Genomic DNA, 14,145 nt, shown 5'->3' with positions numbered 1-14,145 from the left:
ATGTAACAAGTTGTATTTGGATTTCCAGAAGGCATTCGATAAGGTGCCACATAAGAGGTTACTGCACAAGATAAAAGCTCACGGGGTTGGGGGTAATATATTAGCACGGATAGAGCATTGGCTAACAGAAAACAGAGTCGGGATAAATAGGTCATTTTCCAGTTGGCAAACAGTGTCTAGTGGGGTGCCGCAGGGATCGGTGCTGAGTCCTCAACTATTTACAATCTATGTTAATGACTTGGCTGAAAGGACCGAGTGTTAAGTAGCCTAGTTTGCTGATGAGACAAATATGTGTTGGAAAGCAAATTGTGAGGACACAAAAAATCTGTAAAGGGATATAGACAGGCTAAGTAAGTGGGCAAACATTTGGCAGATGGAATATAATGTGGGAAAATGTGAGGTTATCCATTTTGGCAGAAATAATAGAAAAGCAAATTATAATTTAAATGGAGAAAAATTGCAAAGTGCTGCAGTACAGAGGGACCTGGGGGTCCTTGTACATGAAACACAAAAAGTTAGTATGCAGGTACAGTAAGTAATCAGGAAGGCAAATGGAATCTTGGCCTTTATTGCAAGGGGGATAGAGTATAAAAGCAGAGAAGTCCTGCTACAACTGTACAGGGTATTGGTGAGGCCACACCTGGAGTACTGCATACAGTTTTGGTCTCCATATTTAAGGAAGGATATACTTGCATTGGAGGCTGTTCAGAGAAGGTTTGCTAGATTGATTCCTGAAATGAGGGCATTGACTTATAATAGGTTGAGCCTGTACACATTGGCGTTCAGAAGAATGAGAGGTGATCTTATTGAAACTTATATGAGGCGGGGCGGGAGGGGGGGTGTCAACAAGGTGGATGCAGAGAGGATATTTTCACTCATAGGGGAACCAAAACTAGGGGACATAGTCTTTGAATAAGGGCCCACCCAGTTAAAACTGAGACGAGGAGAAATTTCCTGAGGATTGTAAACCTATGGAATTCTCTGCCCAAGCTGTGGAGGCTGGGTCATTGAATATATTTAAGGCAGGGATAGACAGATTTTTGAGCAATAAGGGAATAGAGTGTTATGGGGAGCAGGCAGGGAAGTGGAGCTGAGTCCATGATCAGTTCAGCCAGGATCTTATTGAATGGCAGAGCAGGCTTGAGGGGCCAAATGGCCTGCTCCTTATGGTAATCAGCAGGTTTCCTTGCCTATGCTTGACCTAAAGCCATGGGACTTCATGGGGATGGGAGTTTATGTTGTGTTCTCCCAGGACTACTCCTGCTGACTATATACCACTACTGCACTGCCATGTCTGGTGGGTGTCCTGCCTGTGGGACAGGACATACCCATGGATGGTGACAGAAGAGTCTGGAACATTGGCTGAAAGATTCTGTATGTCGCTTGACTAGCCCATGGGAATGCTCTCCCAATTTTGGCAATAACGCCCCAGCTGTTAGTGACTATGTTAACTGGGTTGGGTGTGCCTTTGTCATGGCCAAAGCCAGTGCCTAAGTCAATGCCAGGTAGGGCGCCCAGTTTCATTCTTACTGTTTTTCATAGTGGTTTGGTACAACTAAGTGGGGTATTAAGAGTTAATGCATTGCTGTATAAGCCAAAGTAGGTAAGGACGACAGATTTCCTTCCTTAAATAGTTGATGACAATCCTGTAGCCTCATGGTCACCATTACTTATACTAGTGTTTTTTTTATTCCAGATTTATTCTTGGCTAAATTTAAATTCTTCAACTGCTGTGGTGGGATTTGAACTTGCATCTCTGGATCATTTGTCTAGGCCAGTAATATAACCACTATGCTACCATACTCTCAACAGAAGAAGCAGCAAAAAGCAAGTGATTTTTTTTTGGCAAGGGAGGAAAATAAGTTTTGAGATAGAAAATCAATCTAAACAGTATCTGCTCCATGCACTAAATTATTTTTAAAAAACCATGATAATCTCCTCAACAGCTGTATCAATTTGTCCTCCACTTCAAAATTGGTGTATCTAAATGCTTATATTCATGCACCTGTTACCTTAGATATGTTGTTGGCTATAGTGGTGAAATGTTGAAGTATTTCAGAGACAGCAAATGAACTTGCAGAAGTTACAATAAAATCATAGCGATTCAACTAACTATAGAACCTAATCAAGAACAAAATAAAAATTTACACAATCCCCTTTAGCTTTTCCTGACTAGTTCTAGGCTAGAGAGTAGCTTTTATTACTGTACTTTTTCCAGGCTAAAATACAAGATCAGCATATTTAGAGGAAGTAATTTCCCTGGACCTTGATTGCGGGTAGATTTCCTTCATCCGTGGATCAGAACAAGAGAAAATACAGGCAATACAATGCTTTTTGCAGGCTAGGGTGTATTAAAGTAAAGATGCATGGAAGTCCAGAAAGAAACACATCAGTCTCACTTTGTGGAGTCATACTCTGCAAGTTCAGTGTCGAGACAGTTTATTTAGCTTTTGCAGAAGCTACAGTAATTTTTCTGCGCATGTGATACATTTAACATTTATATAACATGATTTCCATAAGAAAATAAAAGCAAGAGTCACTATTACTAAAGTGCTAGCACAATAGGAGCTTTTAGTTATTAGACAGCTGTTAATCAATCTACTGCAATGCAGAAATTCATTCGAATGGTGTGCACATCGACTTTGGCAGAGAAATATCCTCAAGCCAAGGGATCACGACAACCTCAAAGTTGCAAAGTTGCTTCTGAAAAATTAGATGAACAGTTGGAGATTAGATTGCTTTTCTAGTATCTATTCTCTTGTAACTTACACTATATCACACCATGTCTGCTCTACTGATGTCTTAGAATAGAAGTACAATTTTAATCCATTTGAAAACATCAATGTCATCATGTGCTTAAAATGTTGTGAACGGAAGAGATATTTTAATGCTTAAACATAAAACATAGTAGGAACAGGAGTAGGCCATTCGGCCCCTCGAGTCTGTTCCACCATTCAATAAGATCATGGCTGATCTGATCATGAACTCAGTTCCACTTCCCTGCCCATAACCCCTTATTTAAGAAACTGTCTATTTCTGTCTTAAATTTATTCATTCAATGTCCCAGCTTCCACAGCTCAGACAGCAAATTCCATAGATTTACAACCCTCAAGAAATTTCTCCTCATCTGTTTTAAATGGGCAGCCCTTATTCTAATATGCCCTCTAGTTCTAGTCTCCCCATCAGTGGAAACATCCTCTCTGCATCCACCTTGTCAAGCCCCCTTAATCTTATACATTTTGATAAGATCACCTCTCATTCTTCTGAATTCCAATAAGTAGAGGCCCAACCTACTCAACCTTTCCTCATAAGTCAGCCCCCTCATCCCCAGAATCAACCTTCTCTAAACTGTCTCCAAAAGCAAGTATATCCTTTCGTAAATATGGAAACCGAAACTGCACGCAGTATTCCAGGTGTGGCCTCACCAATACCTTGTATAGCTGTTGCAGGACTTCCTGTTTTTATACTCCATCCCCATTGCAATAAAGGCAAAGATACCATTGACCTTCCTGATCACTTGCTGTATCTGTATACTATCCTTGTGTTTCATGCACAAGTACCCCCAGGTCCTGCTGTACTGCAGCACTTTGCAATCTTTCTCCATTTAAATAATAACTTGCTCTTTGATTTTTTTCCTGCCAAATTGCATGACCTCACACTTTCCAACATTATACTCCATCTGCCAAATTTTTGCCCACTCACTTAGCCTGTCTATGTCCTTTTGCAGATTGTGTGTCCTCCTCACACATTGCTTTTCCACCCATCTTTGTATCATCAAACTTGGCCACGTTCACTCGGTCCCTTCTTCCAAGACGTTAGCATAGATTGTAAATAGTTGGGGTCCCAGCACTGATCCCTGCAGCACCCAACTAGTTACTGGTTGCCAACCAGAGAATGAACCATTTATCCCAACTCTGTTCTGTTAATTAGCCAATCCTCTATCTGTGCTAATATATTACCCACAACCCTGTGAACTTTTATCTTGTGCAGTAACCTCTAATGTGGCCCCTTGTCAAATGCCTTCTGGAATTCCAAATACACACTGGTTCCTTTTATCCACCCGGTTCTTTACATCCTCAAAGAATTCCAGCAAATTTGTCAAACATGACTTCCGCTTTGTAAATCCATGCTGATTGCCTGGCCAAATTTTGCTTTTCCAAATGTCCTGTTACTGCTTCTTTAATAATGGACTCCAACATTTTCCCAACCACAGATGTTAGGCTAACTGGTCTATAGTTTCTGGCTTTTTGTCTGTTTCCTTTTATTAAAAATAGGGGCATTACTTTTGCAGTTTTCCAATCTGCTGGGATCTCCAGAATCCAGAGAATTTTGGTAAAAAAATGTTTAAAATATATTTCAAAATATACTTTATTCATAAAAAAAATCTGTACAGTACATTCAAAGGCATTTCAATACTTTTACCTGCAGTCAGCATTCCCACCAATGCATCCACAATCCTTGCTGCTACTTCTCAAGACCCTAGGATGCAAGCCATCAGGTCCCAGTGTCTGACTGAGTACACCTCCTTAGTGATTGTGATAAGTTCCTATCCACCGTTGGAATATTGTTAGTGTCCTCTACCGTAAAGACTGATACAATATATTTGTTCAGAGTGCTTGGTTTTCACCATGAATATCACCTTATACAAAAAGTACCTGAAGATTACATAGTGCATTCTGAAGACAAATATTCCTGCACAACACTAGAACAGTTATGCAAGATCCCACCTTTAAATTCAAGCCCAGCTTCATATCAGCAAGTGCCATTCTGCATTATGTGCAGAGATGTTTTCATACATGTCAATATAACACTGGTATAATGTTTTTAAAAATGGTCAGAATTATACATAATTGTATGGCACAGTAAATACAAATAGTGTGATCATTTAGCCAGAAGGAGTCACATCTGTGGAATATACAGATGTTTCCATATAATGGACCCTCTGTACAGCTAACTCCTTCTCCCGTTTTCAAAATTCTTGCTCTACTGAGACCCTTCCCTCTGGCCTCTTGCCCTCTCTAGATCTCTTCATTGCAAACTGCCAACAGGACATCAGCCATCTCAATTTCTCCGCTCCCTCACTCCAACCTCTCTCCCTCTGATCTTGCAGCACTCCGCTCTCAGATCCAACCCCAACATTATTAAACCTGCTGACAAGGCTGGTGCTGTTGTTTGGCAAATCGACCTCTACCATGCGGAGGCTGATCATCAACTCTGAAACCTCCTCCTACATTCCCCTGGACCATGACCCCACTACTGAACATCAAGCCATCCTTTCCAAGAATGCCACTGACCTCATCCCCTCTGGAGATCTTCTCCACAGCCACAAGCCTCAGTGCCCCAACCAAGAGTTCCAAGTAGGCCTGACCTACAAGGCATTGAAATTGGCACAAAGAAAGCTTTGTAGAAAGGATACAATGTGCTTGACGGGATATCATTGACAAGACAGGTAATACAGTTCTCTAAATATGTGGGCTGGAGGCAACGAAATAGATCCCAATGTCCACAAATTCTGTGCTGCATTACTGTAAAAACAAAATTTCAAGCCTTACCTTTGGAATCGCATGCAAAGCGCAGGAATCCAGGTCATCAACCTCTCCCTGTCTGCATTGTGTTTTTCCCACTTCAACTTCAAGAATGTACTTTATCCCTGCAACAATCTGATGGGAAGAAAGTAATTTTTTTTATTTAAATCAAGTCCAGTAAAAATCATGAAGCATCAACCAAGATGTAGGAATGTGAAATACAGTTTATTCCGGACAACTTATTTCTGCACAAAATTGAATTCTACAGTAATCTGAACTAAGCAATGTGAACACAGGCAGCAATTTTGTACCAGAAATTGGAATCTTCATATTTTGAATTAAACAACTTTTAATTCAGACTGTATTCAACCGTCACAAATGAAACATTGGCTTACAACTGCCTCAGCCGCTAAGAACCACATCCAGCAGTCCAGCTTCCAGACAAACCCACAAATTGAGAACAGAAACTTAGTTGCCCAATTCAGTTTGCTGACAAGTGATTTAAATGAAAGTTCATTGTACAGCTTTCAGTGGCAAACCAAAGTTTCTACTTCATTTTAATGAAACAGTTAGAACTTTCCTCTCCACTGGGGAACTCATTTTGCAAACCAAGACACATTTCAACAGGAGTAGATACTTTTGTATATGCCCAAAGGTAACCCGGCCGATCAAACTTCTTCCTCTGAGAGAAGAGCATTACCACTACTGCATCGGTTGGTAAGTGTACAAGTATTAGACCAGAGAGGTTCCCAGTTTGGTCCCTTTTCTGTGCACAGTTAGCTGATCCCTCCTCCCTCCCTGCCCCCCACTGCTTTCCCTTACCCAATGACCTCCCCTCATCTGACACACGGCAGGTCCGGAGGGTGCTGGATAAGGGAGGTTCAATCTGTACTCACAAATACATGGTCTTTGTAGACCCTTATCCTGGAGTATTCATTTAAGTACTATATACTCATCTCAGATGTGTCAATTATATAGTTTTAAGAAATTGCAAGTAATTGACAGTGGTTTTGCTATAGCAAAAATATTGATCAGAAACTGCTATTATGCTTTTACACAAAAGCAAAGCAGTTTCTACTGTACATCAATGGAAGACTGTCAGGTCAGCAATTAACTCAGAACGTGACTACTGCTTTTGCTCCATATGTTGACGCAACAAACAGCACTACAGTATAGACAGCTGGGCTTTGCTAAACTGGTGTTTCACCTAATCATACTTTTAAGAATGCAATAATCTTAATTCTTTCACATCTCATTGCAGCTTTGACAGAAGTTGCTCCAAGTTTCTCTTTCCCTCTTCAACACAGCTGTTAAACACAAGAAATGAATAGATTTTATTTTTGTACGGTCTCTCTCTCTGTCTGTCTGTCTGTCTGTCCCCAGTTGTACTTGCCTCTGAATCAGAAGGCTGTGGGTTCAAGTCCCACTCCAGGGACTTAAGCACATATAATCTAGGCTGACACTCTAGTGCAGTGCTGAAGGAGTGCTGCACTGTCGAAGGTGTTGTCTTTCGGATGAGACGCAAGACCAAGGCCCCATCTGCACTCGGGTGGGTGTAAAGGATCCCATGACACCATTTCAAAGAAGATCAGGGGAGTTATCCCCAATGTCCTGGCCAATATTTATCCCTCAAAACATTAAAAACAGATGTGGTCATTTTCACATTGCTGTTTGTGGGAGTTGGCTGTGCTCAAATTGGCTGCTGCATTTCCCACATTACAACAGTGACTGCACTCCAAAAGTACTTCATTGGTTGTAAAGCACTAGAGACGTCTGGTGATCGTGAAAAGACGCTATATAAATGCAAGTCTCTTTTTCACCCCTTCCCCCAGTCTCTCTCTCTCCCCTCCCCGCCAGTCTAACTCTTCCCCTCTCGATCCTGCTCCCCACCAACTCCCTGATCTCTGCAGAGTGCACAAAAGCGTGGCCCAACTGGCTAGCTGGACCCAGCACAGAAAGCGGAAAGGTCAAGGGAGAAAACCAACCCCCCCGCAGCATTACACCAGCAACCCATCGGAACACACACCAAGAGCTGCAATTGCGATCGGCTCGGGGCTGGCAAGACTCAGACGAGAGAGTGTGTCTGCAGCGCGCATCCCCGCACTAATTCCCATTCACCCATCGCCCCTGTGCTTGCTGACCTTCACTGGCTCAGTCCTCTAAAGCCTCGATTTTAAAATTCTCATCTTCGTTTAGAAATCCCGCCAAGGCCTCGCTCCTCCCATCTCCCTAATCTCCTCCAGCCCACACCCGAGATCTCTGCCCTCCTCTAATTCTGGCCTCTTGAACATCCCTGACTTTAATCGCTCCACCACCGGCAGCCTTGCCTTCAGTTTTAATGTTTTGATTAATAACGCTCCTGTGAAGCGGCTCGGGACATTTTGAAGGCGCTGTATTAATGCAAGGTTGTTGTTGTCTCAGTTTCAGTCCCGATGGACACCAGCCCCAGGACACGGCGCCTGCACCTACCCCGGCCCCCCCCTCATTACCTGTCGCTGGGCCGACACAATGCTGACCACCTTGTGGAGAAACATGTCGTTGGACGCCTTGTTGTACTCGGCCATGGCGAACCCCGCGGCTTTCAGCGCCTCCGGGTCGTCGGGCGAGATGAGCTCGGAGGTGCCTGGCACCGAGTACGCGCAGGCCAGCAGCAGCGCCGCCGCGAACACCAGTCCCAACTGTATCTGCACACCCATCATTATCAGCAAATTAAAAACTCAATCGTCCGTACAGCCCTATATATACATCCAAGCCCCGCGCCGGGCCCGCCCTGCCCTCCAACCCGCCAATCCGAGCGCTGGGGATGCGGGGCCCAGACTCTTGAGTGACACTTCAAGTTGACATTGGTTTGCAGTTGTTTGTGGGTGGATTGAGCAGGAGCAATGATGGGTGAGGGACAAGAAACCCTCTGGTGTGCCAAGGGACAGGGGCCAGCTTATCAGCCAATCTGGATAACTGGCATCAGTGGTTTCAAAAGCACTGGTACAGCCCCGAGAAGAGATAACAGTTAAAAGAGCAACCCTGAATATCCATCATAAGAACATAAGAACATATGAATTAGGAACAGGAGGAGGCCATCTAGCCCCTCGAGCCTGCTCCGCCATTCAACAAGATCATGGCTGATCTGGCCGTGGACTCAGCTCCACTTACCCGCCCGTTCCCCGTAACCCTTAATTCCCTTATTGGTTAAAAATCTATCTATCTGTGATTTGAATACATTCAATGAGCTAGCCTCAACTGCTTCCTTGGGCAGAGAATTCCACAGATTCACAACCCTCTGGGAGAAGAAATTCCTTCTCAACTCAGTTTTAAATTGGCTCCCCTGTATTTTGAGGCTGTGCCCCCTAGTTCTAGTCTCCCCTACCAGTGGAAACAACCTCTCTGCCTCTATCTTGTCTATCCCTTTCATTATTTTAAATGTTTCTATAAGATCACCCCTCATCCTTCTGAACTCCAACGAGTAAAGACCCAGTCTACTCAATCTATCATCATAAGGTAACCCCCTCATCTCCGGAATCAGCCTAGTGAATCGTCTCTGTACCCCCTCCAAAGCCAGTATACCCTTCCTTAAGTAAGGTGACCAAAACTGCACGCAGTACTCCAGGTGCGGCCTCACCAATACCCTATACAGTTGCAGCAGGACCTCCCTGCTTTTGTACTCCATCCCTCTCGCAATGAAGGCCAACATTCCATTCACCTTCCTGATTACCTGATCATCCTAGGCAGTCCCTCGAATCGAGGATGACTTGCTTTTTTTTTTGGTTCATTCTTGTCAGATCAACTCCAGCGCCAAAGATCACTTTGCGCTACGACATTTGATCTTAGCCAAAAGGCCGAGAGAGGAAGCTGCACCGTTCCTGGAAACACTGCAATACCAGGTCGGTGCGTGGAGTGGACGGAGCAAGCCCCTGTTCCATCGGAGAACCACCTTCTTGACCATGGTTACTCCCCTGCCAGGTAAATATCGAGGATGACTTGCTTCCATGTCAAAAAGTTCACAGGTGTTTCAATGATGGACCTAATATTCCAGTTCCCGAACTACTTGCTGAAGGGTAGAAGATGCCTGTGCGTGGATTTTTTTAAACGTGGGGTGACCGTTGCACACCAGCCACCACACGGGCTTGACAGAGCTAGGTCTTGGTCCAGTGGCTACAACAATTGTACATTCCTGTCTGGCGTAAAAATAAAAAAGGGAAGGTGGCTCAACCGTGGCTATCAAGAGAAATCAGGATAGTATTAAAGCCAAGGAAGTGGCATACAAATTGGCCAGAAATAGCAGCGAACCCGGGGACTGGGAGAAATTTAGAACTCAGCAGAGGAGGACAAAGGGTTTGATTAGGGCAGGGAAAATGGAGTACGAGAAGAAGCTTGCAGGGAACATTAAGACGGATTGCAAAAGTTTCTATAGATATGTAAAGAGAAAAAGGTTAGTAAAGACAAACGTAGGTCCCCTGCAGTCAGAATCAGGGGAAGTCATAACGGGGAACAAAGAAATGGCGGACCAATTGAACAAGTACTTTGGTTCGGTATTTACTGAGGAGGACACAAACAACCTTCCGGATATAAAAGGGGTCGGAGGGTCTAGTAAGGAGGAGGAACTGAGGGGAATCCTTATTAGTCGGGAAATTGTGTTGGGGAAATTGATGGGATTGAAGGCCGATAAATCCCCAGGGCCTGATAGTCTGCATCCCAGAGTACTTAAGGAGATGGCCTTGGAAATAGTGGATGCATTGACAGTCATTTTCCAACATTCCATTGACTCTGGATCAGTTCCTATGGAGTGGAGGATAGCCAATGTAACCCCACTTTTTAAAAAAGGAGGGAGAGAGATAACAGGGAATTATAGACCGGTCAGCCTGACATCGGTAGTGGGTAAAATGATGGAATCAATTATTAAGGATGTCATAGCAGTGCATTTGGAAAGAGGTGATATGATAGGTCCAAGTCAGCATGGATTTATGAAAGGGAAATCATGCTTGACAAATCTTCTGGAATTTTTTGAGGATGTTTCCAGTAGAGTGGACAAGGGAGAACCAGTTGATGTGGTATATTTGGACTTTCAGAAGGCTTTCGACAAGGTCCCACACAAGAGATTAATGTGCAAAGTTAAAGCACATGGGATTGGGGGTAGTGTGCTGACATGGATTGAGAACTGGTTGTCAGACAGGAAGCAAAGAGTTGGAGTAAATGGGGACTTTTCAGAATGGCAGGCAGTGACTAGTGGGGTACCGCAAGGTTCTGTGCTGGGGCCCCAGCTGTTTACACTGTATATTAATGATTTAGACGAGGGGATTAAATGTAGTATCTCCAAATTTGCGGATGACACTAAGTTGGGTGGCAGTGTGAGCTGCGAGGAGGATTCTATGAGGCTGCAGAGCGACTTGGATAGGTTAGGTGAGTGGGCAAATGCATGGCAGATGAAGTATAATGTGGATAAATGTGAGGTTATCCACTTTGGTGGTAAAAACAGAGAGACAGACTATTATCTGAATGGTGACAGATTAGGAAAAGGGGAGGTGCAACGAGACCTGGGTGTCATGGTACATCAGTCATTGAAGGTTGGCATGCAGGTACAGCAGGCGGTTAAGAAAGCAAATGGCATGTTGGCCTTCATAGCGAGGGGATTTGAGTACAGGGGCAGGGAGATGTTGCTACAGTTGTACAGGGCCTTGGCGAGGCCACACCTGGAGTATTGTGTACAGTTTTGGTCTCCTAACCTGAGGAAGGACATTCTTGCTATTGAGGGAGTGCAGCGAAGGTTCACCAGACTGATTCCCGGGATGGCGGGACTGACCTATCAAGAAAGACTGGATCAACTGGGCTTGTATTCACTGGAGTTCAGAAGAATGAGAGGGGACCTCATAGAAACGTTTAAAATTCTGACGGGGTTCGACAGGTTAGATGCAGGAAGAATGTTCCCAATGTTGGGGAAGTCCAGAACCAGGGGACACAGTCTAAGGATAAGGGGTAAGCCATTTAGGACCGAGATGAGGAGGAATTTCTTCACCCAGAGAGTGGTGAACCTGTGGAATTCTCTACCACAGAAAGTTGTTGAGGCCAATTCACTAAATATATTCAAAAAGGAGTTAGATGGAGTCCTTACTACTAGGGGAATCAAGGGGTATGGTGAGAAAGCAGGAATGGAGTACTGAAGTTGCATGTTCAGCCATGAACTCATTGAATGGCGGTACAGGCTAGAAGGGCCGAATGGCCTACTCCTGCACCTATTTTCTATGTTTCTATGTTTCTATGACTGGAGACCAGCTCTGCTGCACGGACCTAGTGCGCACACATATCGCAGTGTGGGCTGGTCCGTGCTGCCCCTGGGCCCTCGCCTCTTCTGGACCCCGAACTCACGCCTCTCCTGGGCCCTGATCACATCCCTCTACAATCTCCCGCCACTCCATCGCCCCGACATCACCACTCCTTACCACATCAGTCTTACCATTCAGCAGGACAAGAAGTTTGACTAAAAATGCAGCCGGGACCTCGGCTTGTCCAACCTGCCATCATTTACATAAGGAGGGGGAACTGAAGTACACAAAAGAGCAGCTTGCAGCATTGAGAGTGGACTGAAGTTGGTCTACAACTGCTTTATTTCCTTGAGTCAAGTGTTTATAGCTTTTCCAGGATCAGTCATTTTTGGCTTGAAGGGCACTGCCAGTGTGAGATTTGTTTGTGAGAATGTTTGTGAGGTCTACCATAGTTCAGATTAGCAGGGACCACACCTGAATGGCATATCCTATTCTGCATAGGTGGATGGGATACCACCAACATGCCATATGCCACCAAATATTCTTCAAGCACTCTCCTAACAAAATACCATGTGGCCTATCTGAACTGAAATAATTATTTCCAAGTCAAATCAATGTTTTCAAGGTTGAATCTACAATACAAAGGACGTCTTGCAGTGCACATCAAACATGGAAAGCTTCAAGTGAACTGGTGGACACCATATACTATATTCTATGGTCACCCAGCATAGAATCATAGAAATTTACACCACGGAAGTAGGCTATTTCAGCCCATCGTGTCCGCACCGGCTGACCAAGATCTATCCAGCCTAATCCCACTTTCCAGCTCTTGGTCCGTAGCCCTGCAGGTTATTGCACTTTAAGTGCACACTCAAGTATTTTTTAAATGTGGTGAGGGTTTCTACCCCGAACACCTTTTCAGTCAGTGAGTTCCAGACTCCCACCACCCTCTGTGTGAAGACATTTCCCCTCATATCTCTTCTAAACCTCCCTCAATTACTTTAAATCTATGCCCCCTGGTTGTTGACCCCTCTGCCAAGGGAAACAGGTCCTTCCTATCCACTCTATCCAGGCCCCTCATAATGTTATACACCTCAATAAGGTCTCCCCTCAGCCTCCTCTGTTTCAAAGAATACAGACCCAGCATCTCCAATCTTTCCTCTTAGTCAAAATTCTCCAGTTCAGGCAACATTCTTGTAAATTTCCTCTGCACCCTTTCCAATGCAATCACATCCTTCCTGTAATGTGGTGACCAGAACTGCACACAGTATTCCAGCTGCATCCTAACCAGTGTTTTATGCAGTGCAAGCATAACCTCATTGCTCTTGTATTCCATGCCTCGACTAATAAAGGCAAGTATTCCATATGCCTTCTCAACCACCTTATCTACATGGCCTGCTACCTTCAGGGATCTGTAGATATGCACTCCAAGGTCCCTTTGTTCCTCTACCTTTTTCAATGTCGTACCATTTAATGTGTATTCCCTTGCCTTGTTAGACCTCCCCAGATGCATTACCTCACACTTATCTGGATTGAATTCCATTTGCCACTGTTCAGCCCACCAGACCAGTACATTGAAATCTTCCTGCAGTCCGCAGCTTTCTTCATTATCAACCACACAGCCAAGTTTAGTGTCATCTGCATGTTTTACTCCCTTCACAGCCTATTTTAGTGGTATGTACCAAAGCTCTAAGCATGGGCAAGCAGGCAAAGTGACCATCCAGCTTTCCTACACATCCTGGACGTGTATATTTCAGCTCTCACCAGGCCCAGGAACAAATCCACCAGGACGTTCCCATTTCCTGCTCACCCTGCACACTGGGTAATCGGAGATGAGCATCAGGGGGGAAAAGTTCAACCACCGTCTGTCCCACCTGTGACAGAGACTGTAGGTCCCGCATCGGACTCATCAGTCACCTGAGAACTCATTTTAATGTGAAAGCAAGTCATCCTCGACTCTGAGGAACTGCCTAAGAAGAAGAAGAAGATATGCCACCAATATTCTTCAAGTTTATCTGAATTGAAATAATTATTTCCAAGTCAAATCAGTATTTTCAAGGTTGAGTCTGCAATACAAAGGACGTATTGAAGTGCCTATCAAACGTGGAAAGCTTCAAGTGAACTGGTGGACACCATATACTCATATTCTGTGGTCACCTGGTATGTACCAAAGCTCTAAGCATGGGCAAGCAGGCAAAGAGACCACCTGGCTTTCCTATACATCCTGGTCTTGTATATTTCAGCAGGAACAAATCCACCAGGAGATCCCCATTCCTACTCACCTTGCACACTGGATAGTCAGAGATGGCTTCAAGGGGGAAAAGTTCAATCAAAAATTGGAGCGCAACCCTTCCAATGATGAAAAG

General features: G+C 44.4%; 1 protein-coding gene across 1 annotated transcript; it reads right to left on the bottom strand.

Moving 5' to 3' along the window:
• Positions 1-2,399: 2,399 nt before the first annotated feature.
• Positions 2,400-8,246, bottom strand: LOC139273321 (cystatin-like). The gene is made up of 3 exons (XM_070890101.1): positions 8,015-8,246; positions 5,553-5,660; positions 2,400-2,703 (listed from the first exon to the last, which is right to left on the bottom strand). Exons 1-3 carry the CDS (start codon positions 8,222-8,224, stop codon positions 2,617-2,619), a joined length of 405 nt encoding a protein of 134 aa, XP_070746202.1. The 5' UTR covers positions 8,225-8,246; the 3' UTR covers positions 2,400-2,616.
• Between the last annotated feature and the right edge of the window lie 5,899 nt (positions 8,247-14,145).

This window comes from Pristiophorus japonicus, chromosome 9, assembly GCF_044704955.1.
Source record: "Pristiophorus japonicus isolate sPriJap1 chromosome 9, sPriJap1.hap1, whole genome shotgun sequence".
Taxonomy (NCBI): Eukaryota; Metazoa; Chordata; class Chondrichthyes; family Pristiophoridae; genus Pristiophorus; species Pristiophorus japonicus.
The sequence above is the reverse complement of the archived record's forward strand: the minus strand, read 5'-3'. Positions and strand labels throughout refer to the sequence as shown.

Bases quoted from the DNA above. Each gene is read 5' to 3' on its own strand.
- LOC139273321 (XM_070890101.1), bottom strand. From the start codon at position 8,224: ATGATGGGTGTGCAGATACAGTTGGGACTGGTGTTCGCGGCGGCGCTG. The intron at 5,661-8,014 runs GTAATGAGGGGG...TCTTCCCATCAG, and splicing joins TTGTGTCGGCCCAGCGACAG to ATTGTTGCAGGGATAAAGTA. The intron at 2,704-5,552 runs GTAAGGCTTGAA...CTAATTTTTCAG, and splicing joins CTTTGCATGCGATTCCAAAG to AAGCAACTTTGCAACTTTGA.